Source organism: Perna viridis, chromosome 8 (genome assembly GCF_037379345.1).
Source record: "Perna viridis isolate PV_CMFRI_1.1 ecotype Kerala chromosome 8, ASM3737934v1, whole genome shotgun sequence".
Classification (NCBI taxonomy): Eukaryota; Metazoa; Mollusca; class Bivalvia; order Mytilida; family Mytilidae; genus Perna; species Perna viridis.
This window is the reverse complement of record NC_142452.1, coordinates 16,638,848-16,649,183: the sequence shown is the minus strand read 5'-3', so window position 1 is coordinate 16,649,183 and position 10,336 is coordinate 16,638,848. Positions and strand designations below refer to the sequence as shown.

At 30.3% G+C, this 10,336-nt stretch overlaps 1 protein-coding gene and 1 long non-coding RNA gene across 2 annotated transcripts in view; one reads left to right on the top strand and one right to left on the bottom strand.

Moving 5' to 3' along the window:
• Window positions 1-783: 783 nt before the first annotated feature.
• LOC148609540 (uncharacterized) lies at window positions 784-8,320 on the bottom strand. The gene is made up of 7 exons (XM_088596352.1): window positions 8,185-8,320; window positions 6,646-7,493; window positions 4,958-5,000; window positions 3,899-4,088; window positions 2,091-2,254; window positions 1,332-1,461; window positions 784-1,045 (listed from the first exon to the last, which is right to left on the bottom strand). The coding sequence occupies exons 2-7, from the start codon at window positions 7,467-7,469 to the stop codon at window positions 933-935; spliced, it is 1,464 nt and encodes a 487-aa protein (XP_088452478.1). The 5' UTR covers window positions 7,470-7,493; window positions 8,185-8,320; the 3' UTR covers window positions 784-932.
• LOC148609539 (uncharacterized) overlaps window positions 2,141-10,336 on the top strand; it is an 8,429-nt gene continuing 233 nt past the window's right edge. Inside the window, exons 1-2 of the long non-coding RNA XR_015924818.1 lie at window positions 2,141-2,271; window positions 9,719-9,823. This is a non-coding gene — a long non-coding RNA (uncharacterized LOC148609539). The remainder of the gene's footprint in view (window positions 2,272-9,718; window positions 9,824-10,336) is intronic.

The window sequence follows — 10,336 nt, the reverse complement described above, 5'->3', positions numbered from 1 at the left end:
AAATATACAATATAACACACCATAGGAGCTGCCTTATAAGAGCCATTTAATGAACTACCAGATAAATAGACATCTATCAAAAAATATACAACAATTTTTATTTGAACATTCATGAAAATATCAGGGTTTGACATTATTATTATCATATGGCAAGTTAATGAAAATTCAACCTGCCCAGATTGAAAACTATGTTGTCTTTCAGGTGAGTGTAATTCAAATTCTACTCATCTGAATGTTAATTTTAGTTGTTCCATCCAATAAGTCAGTTTTGAACATCAGACCCTGAGTATTTAAATAGCAAGAGAACATACAGGTACTGTATTAAACTAGAACTGTGATCCATTATAACACTTGTACCAGAAGCATGGAATTTTATACATGTTTTAGCCACTGTAACTAAATGTATTTATGATCTCTGTAATTGGCTTTAATATGTTTATGAAAAAAAATATTTATTACCATTGTTCAAACTCTGCAAAAATAGAAAGAAAAGGACAGGTTAAATTTTGAAACAACAAATCAATTTGTATTAAAAAATTCCTGAATAATCAGTTCAGCATGAAATGCCCAGCAAAGCATCAAACTTTAAAGAAAGATACATATTATCTTTTATGTCATTTTATGGTTTATTTATTTAATAGGTTGGAAGCCTGAAATTAGTTATAATATTTTTTAACCTTCATCTGATAAAACATATGGAGAGTATAATGCTTTATCAAGTAAATGTCAACCAAATTGAAAAAGTAAAGCCTTTATACAAAAGCATGTCACACATTTAAATATAAAACCAGAAAACTCTAAAAAATATATAGAGCTGTGTCAGAATAATAACAAAACTCGTTGTAGAAACTGTTCCCTTTTCAACAGTAAACACATGAATACTACAATTGAATGGAATGGTAAATTCAATGGTCTATGAACACAATGTCAGACTAGATCTGTGCTTGTAAAATATAGGACGGTATTTGGCTGTTCTGTGAGGAATTCTCTGCAGACAGGGTACCAGGCGAACAGGTAAAATTACCTTGATATATTGCACCATTAGCTGAAAAAAAGAAAGAAAATGTAATTTATTTTGAGTCAAGCAATGAATTTTTAGGAAACATGAGAGTATCAAAATTTTAAAAACAATTACATTGTCAATTGTAAAGCAACAATATTCATTACATGGCAAAATAAATGATGTGTTTGTCATAAATTATAATTTTCTATTGAAAGGAAGGATCAAAAAAAGCTTTGATGTACAATTTAGGTTCAAACCAGTAAAAAAGCTTGCACAGCCACATATTTTCATATATTTTGTATACAACATATTCACCTACGAAGCATACCTAAAGAGATCTTTACAGGAATAGTAGTTGTAGCAGCTGACAATGTCACCTGACTCGATGATATTGCTGGTGATGTCACAGGTAAATCTACTACATTTATCTCCCCTGATAAATCATCCCATAAACCACTCTACAAATAGAAAATATAACAATCATATTTTAACCATAAAAAACCATAGCTCTAATATCCATAACATCTCATACCACATTTTAAAAAAAAATTATATAGCCTATAAATTGTTGAACTAATCTTTCTTATTTTATTTTGATACTTTGTTGCTCAACACTTGTACATTAATATTGTAAAATATGCATGTTCATCTTTATACAAGTACATTGATGTTTCTACACAGGTTTAGCAGAATAAAGTATTTATGAAAAGGACAATATTTAAGATTTAATACCATTATTGTGAGCTTATGTCAATAGCAATATGTAATGAAAACAAAAATATGTCATGGCATGTTAGAAAGCAACAAATAAGATCAGTTATGTGGACAACAAAGTAGCGAAACTGATTAAGTGATACTTTTGATCAAGTCATCAAATTGGAAAGTAAATGTGAATCATGTTAATTTTTCGACTTTTTATGAGCAACAAGGGAGGTGGAGATATGTTGATTATTTTATGCTCTTCGTTGTGTCTCTTTTTCATGTCTGGTCTTTGTCTCTGGATTGCATTCTTGTGATTTCCTCTAGAATCTCAGTTCCCTTGATTTCTCTTTTACAAGAATGTAATATAAATGAATTCAGGACCCACCTGTAAACCAATATCATTTATATGGTGGTCCATCTGTACTCCACTGTCCTGTAGATCATTCACTTGTACCTCGGGTTGTGGTGTGTGAGGTGTTGAGCAACGTGGACTTGGTGGATCTCCTCCAACTGGACCTGCCTTTCCAGCTTCTATCAACTCAAGCTTTTCTGAAAACCAAAAAAATGTAAGTGTAAAATTTGCATTCATTCTTTTGAAAAAGTTCTTTTTAGCAAGCTTCTAGTCAGGTACAATGCAACTTTGGTTATATTTTATATCAGATTTTTACCAATTTTTGTTTACATACATAACTAATTGAAGGATTCAAAGATTGAAATTCACGTTGACTAACTAAATTCAGTTTTGATTTTTATGCCCATATGCCAATAAACTAACTCATCATATTCTATTAGAATTAAACTGAACCCAACAAATTCTTTGAAGTCCTGTTCAACATAAATCTTTAAAAATTATTACTAAAGAATTTCATTACATCATTTTCTTTGGTATCTATTTGGATTATTCAAAAGATGTAGAAATGACTTTTGTATGACATGTGTATAAATTGACAACTCGTTGAAGCATACAAGTACTTATATATCCACAATAATTGTTATTGTATGTATGATGATCAAAGTGATTGTGTATCATGTGCCTGTAATGTAACAATCTTTGTGTTGAAGAAATAATGTCATGTCAATTTCTACTATGTCAATATTTACTAACATATAGGTTAGTCAACACATTGTTGACCTTCTATCAACACTATTGTAAGCTACCTTTAAACCCCTTATGGCACCTCTACTCAGTAGCAAAATGTAAATATTTACTTTTATTGTCACCTGATTTAGCAAACATGTGTTAAACACAAAAGGAAAACAATGTCTTTGTTCAAACTGATTACAAAGATTTACAATAATCTGATGTGTCAATCACATCTGTCAATGGGATAATATTTTCATTTGCATTGTTATGAATGGGGTGCTGTGAGGGAGTATTTGGAAATATGTTTTAATTCATAGCATGCTAAACTGTCTGATACTTTTCAAAATATCATAGTTTGTAAAAAAAAACTGTACTTTCTTTTGCATAAGCAACAGGGATTGGTCTCTTAAATTTGTGCATGAGTGTTATATATTTGTATCAGTACTAATTGTTTTTTTAAGAATTATTTGCTGAATATATTATGTTTCTTATTAAATAAAAAATTAAAATGTTAAATTATGACCAAATTGACCACCAAAAAAATTTCATTCAATTCTAATCTTATCTATCTGTCTCTAGATACAGTTTGTAGATACCATTGATAAACTATAGATCAAAGACAATATTTTACATATCAATTAATTTCTCATTAAAATTAAAACATTCCTGGAAGAATTAGGTTTCTTTGTCAGTTAGAGTTATCCCCCTTTGGGCATATCTAATCTGCTGATTGGATCAATAGTGATTATGTCAAGTTCTTTGTCTATCTCTCTTTGATCTTTACACAACTGTTTGAAGTGTAAATATACCTAATTGTTGTTTACACAACACTAGATCTGATCTAAGTAAAATTATATACATTCACAGGACAGGAAATACACCAAGCTCTTAATAAAATACAGTTTTCTTATGTGTATACCATGGCAATAAAAAATTGCCAATTTTAAATTCTCTCTTATGTCTTTATAATTTATAGAATATATAAATTAAAAGCTTTAACACAGTAATATAGTATAAATAATATTTGAGTTCTAATGGCAACTTGTTAGCAAGGTTAAATATATTTTAAAAGACTTCCACTGGAAAAAAAATTCATCAGAAAAACTTACCAGGCATGGCCATACTAAGCTTGATGGCTTCTAAATCTTTCTTCCTGTGTTTAGCGATTTCTTCTTCCATTTTCTCAATTTTTTCTGGATTTAAAGCCCACAAACATCCCTTCTTAGCATTTCCATTTAACTTAGGTGTATCCACTTTGGCAAAGCACTTATTAAGTGACAGATTGTGTCGAACAGAGTTCTGAAAAGTTCGAAAACATCTTAAGTTTCAATGCATGCAATATCAAGTCTTAACTGAACATTTTTAAAATATACTGTGAGCACTGTAACTCAATTTATAAATAATGTTTTGAGTAAAGTTCTCTTGTGTACAACAAAGGACTCCTACATTGTATTATAAAACATCTCTTGGTTACATATACAGCTTATTGTCATAATACATGTGCAGTGTACATGCATGATGTAATACAGTTCACCCCATTAGGTACATGTACATACTGGCACATCATACATTGTAGCAGTTTAATAGGCTTTTCCTAAATACATGTACATAATGTATTAAAGCAGTATATTAAGAGTATTCTAACTGTTTTATTCTGTCCATTTTAATCAATTTTTTATATACAAAGCTATCAGTGCAATAGAAACACTATAAAGGCTTTGATTGGATAGCACATGTATTTCATCTTGATGAAGATATATCAGATACAACTATTGACACAAATCAATCAAATAGCAGGTTATGACAGTTGTCCATTACTTGACATTAATCCATGATAGTCCAGAGAAACTTTGCATTGTACTATTCAGTATGATATCTTATTGTCAGTTCTTTATCTCTTCACAAAGAAAAACAGGCTATAAATAGCACTGAGTAATAAAACTATTGTCTGGATTTGTTCAGCTAATAGATATAATACCTTTCAAATCCTAAGTTCCAATGAGTAATTTTATACAATAACCTTTATGACTTGTTTACAAAAAAGGAATTTAAATTTTTGCACCTGTAATTTTCAAAATTATGGTCACATGATCTATTTAAACCAATTACTATCAAAGTCTGGAAGCACCTGTTGTAAATCATATTTCATTATTATTTTAAATGCCTACCTTCCATCCATCTGGAGCAGTCTTGAAGTATGGAAAATGGGCTCTACAAGATAAAAGACAATTCAGAAATTACTTACAAAATTGTACATGTACATGTAACTCACTGACAAGGACATTTTTTTAAACATTGGGCAAATGTAATTGCAAATTTTATGCATTTCCAGTCTTCCACATACGTGTGTGTACAATGTACATGTCCAAGGTCCAAACATTAATATTATTTGAAATTGAGCTGCCTTAAATTTTCAAGAATGTGCAAGTGATGATGTATAAGACATGTCTTAAAATCTTAAAATTAATATATTTGTCAGATAAAAATATTGGTTATGACACTAGATGTACAATGTACATGTACAAAATGTGTATATTACAATATCTTTTAAGAACATGGAAATTAAATGTGACCATTAAAATGAACAAGTACATGTAACCATGTACAGTATCCAGTTTGACTAGATTTGCAAGATTGAAGAAACCATTTAAAGTCATAAATTATTACTATCAATAAATCATTATGTACTTATGTGTAAAAGAGAACATTTAACATGTTTGAAAGGGGGATTTTTAGTCTTCACATTTGACAGGTATTTGAGGTTAATTCATTGCTGATATTCTAGCGTATTATGAATATTAAACACAAAAATAAAATCAAACAAGTGCATTGTAAGCACAAACACAATATACATGTAGCAAATACCATTGTGTATGTATAATTTACATGTATGAAAACTACTCCTTTAACTGACATGTACATTACACTGGGTACTGGTGAAACTAACGCCTGTCAATCAGGTAAACCTAATTATAAAGCTGTCAAGAGTTTTAATTAGATTATCAAAGCTAAGCAAATTGAATTATCTATATCCTTAAATGACCTGTCAGTGACTGACATTTATACAGTGCTTAATACACATTCCTGATAGTTACTCATGCAGAAAATTCATTCATCAAATTAATCATGCAATACAACTCTGTTGCATATTTATGAGATGTTGTATTTGCATGTAAGTCATTGAATAAACATTATGTCAAAATGTTGCATATATTGTATTAAATAACATGTACATGCATGTAAATTGTGGATACATTAGCATAGGGTCTTAAAGATGTATTTCATGTATACAAAATGTGTATGTGTGTATAGGATTTTTAAAAAAAATTTTAATTCTGGTTAGCAGAAGGCAGAAACTTCCTATCTGGGAATACATTATATGATCACTGCCATGTGAACTTTCATGTGCATGTATTGGAACATTGGGTATGTGTTAATACATACAGCTTGGTCTCACTTGTACAATCCAATTTAAACTGCTGAGGAAAGTACATATATGTAGTGAACAAATCATATGTACAGGAGCTAGTTTTAATAAGAATGTATAGTTGAGCCATTACAAAAAACTATAACATACATGTAAATGTACACCAGTGTATGTAAATATTGCTCCACCTTATTTCTAGCATACACTTGTAAATAATTTTTCAAGTACAAAATGAAAATGTAACTAGGTCCATACAATGTACATTTGTGTATATTTAATTCGGCAGAATGTAAAATTTGCTGCAATACCAAGACTTTTTCCCCATTTATAAAATAGATCTGAGCACACTTAGGGACTGCTACAACTCAGATGCCATGAATTCAAGTTTCACCTATAAGTTACATGTAGTGTGAATATAAATGTACTTACATCATAAAGTTATAGATCTCACTAACTGGTAGACTTCCATTTTTGCTGTTCTTCAGGGCCATAGAAATAAGACAGCTATAGGAATATACAGGCTTTGGGAAAACCTTTTCACTCAGTTCAAGAGTTTTTGACACATTTTGACTTTTTGAAGAAGTTGAATACGAGAAGTTGTTTGGTTGTGTTGTACTAATTCCATTATGAAGATGCTTCACTAACACAGGTGACCTTTGGGACGGAGAACATTCCTGCTGCTTGAAACTCTGAACATGTGTAATTGTGTTATTGTTAATATTTACATTTGAATGTGATAGTGAATAGTTCTGCTGTGATAAAGCTGGTTGGATCTTCACGAAACTACGTACATTATCATTATGACCAGTCTGCTGCTGATATTGATCAGACACATTGTGGACAATAACATCATCATCATCTGTAGTTTCAACTTTGGCAGTTACTGATTCAGGGTGTGTTACCTGTCTTACAGGTCGTACAAATGTCTGTTGTAGCACATTTTGAGGGTTCACTAGTAAATTTGGATTATTGTTTTCAATTTCAAATGAATTGTCAAGAAGGTTTTGATTCAGTTTTGTAACATCATCGCACTGGAAATTAGAAATCCAATCATCAATAGTAGCACTAGTGTCAAAATTAAATCCATGATTGCTGTTTTCCGTTGCAGCCCCACTGCTTAGATAACTGTCAAATGTGAATTTGTCTGATCCTTGAAGAATTTTTTCCATCTCTTTCTGTAAGTCATTATCTAAAGACACAGAGTCCAAGAAATCCATATCATTCACATTAGGATAAGCCATACTTGTCATCATTATGGCTTATACTAAATGGATGTTCTACAAAAGAAATACAAAATCTGAAAATGTTGTAAAATTGTATATTCACGTTACATGTACATGTATATCATTGGCCATGTACAAATACAAATGTACATTAATGATGTCACTTTTTATTCAGTTACATACATTTAACTTGACTAAAATTATACTAACAAATGATATTTTCATTATCATCATACTTGTATAAGAGATTAATTTAATCAACATTCATGTGAAACTGGGTTGTGAATTTTATGTACATCACCGTGTAGAATTCACAAGATAAGAAAGATGTTTAAAAAAATACACAATTTTAAATGTCAAACTGAACTTGTTCTCTACTTCATCACATAATTTGTCGACTCCAAATCTGACTATTTATTACAATGAAATTTGAATTTACCTCCATTATGATAATGTAAAAATTAGTGTGCACATGTTCACACAAAAATAAACCTTGTTGTTATATTAGTTTCATTATCATAATAAAGATGTGTAATTATGAGTACTACACTACAATATAATTTCTCTCATTACAATCACCTAGTAAAGCAAGAATAAATATAGTGAATTCACCACATAATACTCTTTCAAATAACCACAGTTGTAAATATTTAGGTCATTGTAGTAATTTTTTGGCTGCGCTCCAAAATCATGTTTCATTCAAAAGTACGATGCAACAAGACTATTGTACAGTAAATTAACTTACCTATTGTGCAACTGTCACGTCTTTTCCGATTTTGAGTGATGCAAATTTTTAGAAAAACGTGCATAAATCCAGGAAGAAATATTTACAGGTGAAAAATGTCGGAACTACGATTTCTCCACGTTCAATCCAATGCACGGACAAAGAACAGTAATAGATTCAAATGTCTCTAATTTGATTGGCTAACGACGATGAGAATTTTAAAATCACTAAAATATGATTGGCTGATCCATGGTAACATTAACTACAATGTCCCAAATATGGACAAATCAATAAACGTAAGCAGGTGCCCGTGCTTAAATGCACAAAATAAACAAATGACACGTGCACTGTACAATGGTACACATCTAATTATAACGGAATCTTCTGTATTCTTACACTACCAACAAATGAATTTGTAATGTTCAATTGCTTATTTGCACTATTTTTCTGTAGTGGCGAACGAATATCACTCCAATGAACCATCCAATCAATGAGGTTCGCCCAGGGGTATTGATGTGAGTGGAAATTATGACAGCTCATTCATAATTCAATTAACACGGTTGAGTAGACAGAACAGTTTTGACTCAACTGTCAATATTATGACCACATTAGAATTCTGAATCTGAGTAATTGTAATAAAATTAGACTTGCAGTTTCTTTGAACAAACAAATTACGGTGTAGACTGAATACATCCAGCAAAAAAAAAAAAAAATTAATTAATAAATTTAAAAAAAAATAATGAAAAATTAATAGCAATAATAATAATAATAAATCAGGGAGTGAATATTAAATTTAATATTAACTAGCATTAACAACTAAGCTATTAAACCCTATTTGATATCACCATTAAAAATCTGGATGAAGTTAATGGGTGCATCATAAGTATAGTTTTAATAAAAGTGTCTCCAAATGTGAATGAACAACTACTGCACTTGGTTTAGGTATTTCTAGTTGATGATGTCTTCATCTTTGTTTTCTTATGGAAATCACATGAAAAAAAGTATGTGAAGCAAAGATAATTTTAAAAAAGATTTCTTGGATGCATCCAAAGTTGTACTGTGGTTCACTGTCTAAGAGACCCATTTTATTGTCCAGACACCAAATATGTCTGGCTACAATAATGATGACTGCATTATACCAATATCTGCCTCAAAATTTTTTGCAGTTAAACGGTAATTAAAGCTGGTAAAGTTGACCCTGTGATCACAGAAACACCCACATTTTAAATCTTTTTAGTGAAACAATGTACATACCAATCAAGTATTACTGTACATGTATTTTATAGTCTTAAAATTTTTTTTAGGTTTTCAAATACTGTTGCACACTTTTTACTCATCATCAAGAAACTGTAAGTGGGATGGAATGACAAATAGCTTAATAAACTGAAATAAGATTATAATTTCACATTTCTTTTCAAGGCTTGGTATAAGAACTTTCTTCTTTTCTCAGAAAAAAAGGGCCATTTAATACACATCATTATTCAATAATTAATGAACTGGATATGAATTATTTTGCCAAAATAATTGTGGAAGTTATTACAGTTCTTTAATGTAGGAAGTTTATACATCAAAATGATACTTCAAGTGTAACACACTGCTGAAAAGATAGACTACAGATGGACAAATGAACAAAATGAGGTACAATATATACCCTGACTCAGTAAGTACCATAATTAATTTGTTTATCTATTTCTCATCTGGGCAAGATAGGTTATTTTCAATAAACTAACTTGGGTACTGTGATGCCATTAACTTTGATTGATTCACAGTCAGCAATTCAAATATTTACGAACTAAATAATGCTTTGATGAAAGGACAAATCTTAATTTTGACTGGAATCAGCAAGAAATTAAATAATAAGGATTGTTTTAAATTTTTGACCAAGTTATGGTTGCATAACCAACCTTGGGGTAGTTTATGCTTGTTCATAAACCGTTTTGCAGATCATGAAGCATAAACTGTCCCATAACTTGGTAAAATATTAAAAACAATTGTTAAAGCTATAACAAAACACTTATGGCTGTTCCATTAAAAGATATGACATACAATTGTACCCGAGGTAAGCACTTTATCACAAGTCATCAATAGAAATTCTATCGATGTTTTGTATTAAACTCTATATTTTATCAAGAGACCTGAGCACCATATATATTCAAAGAATAAAAATGCCTTA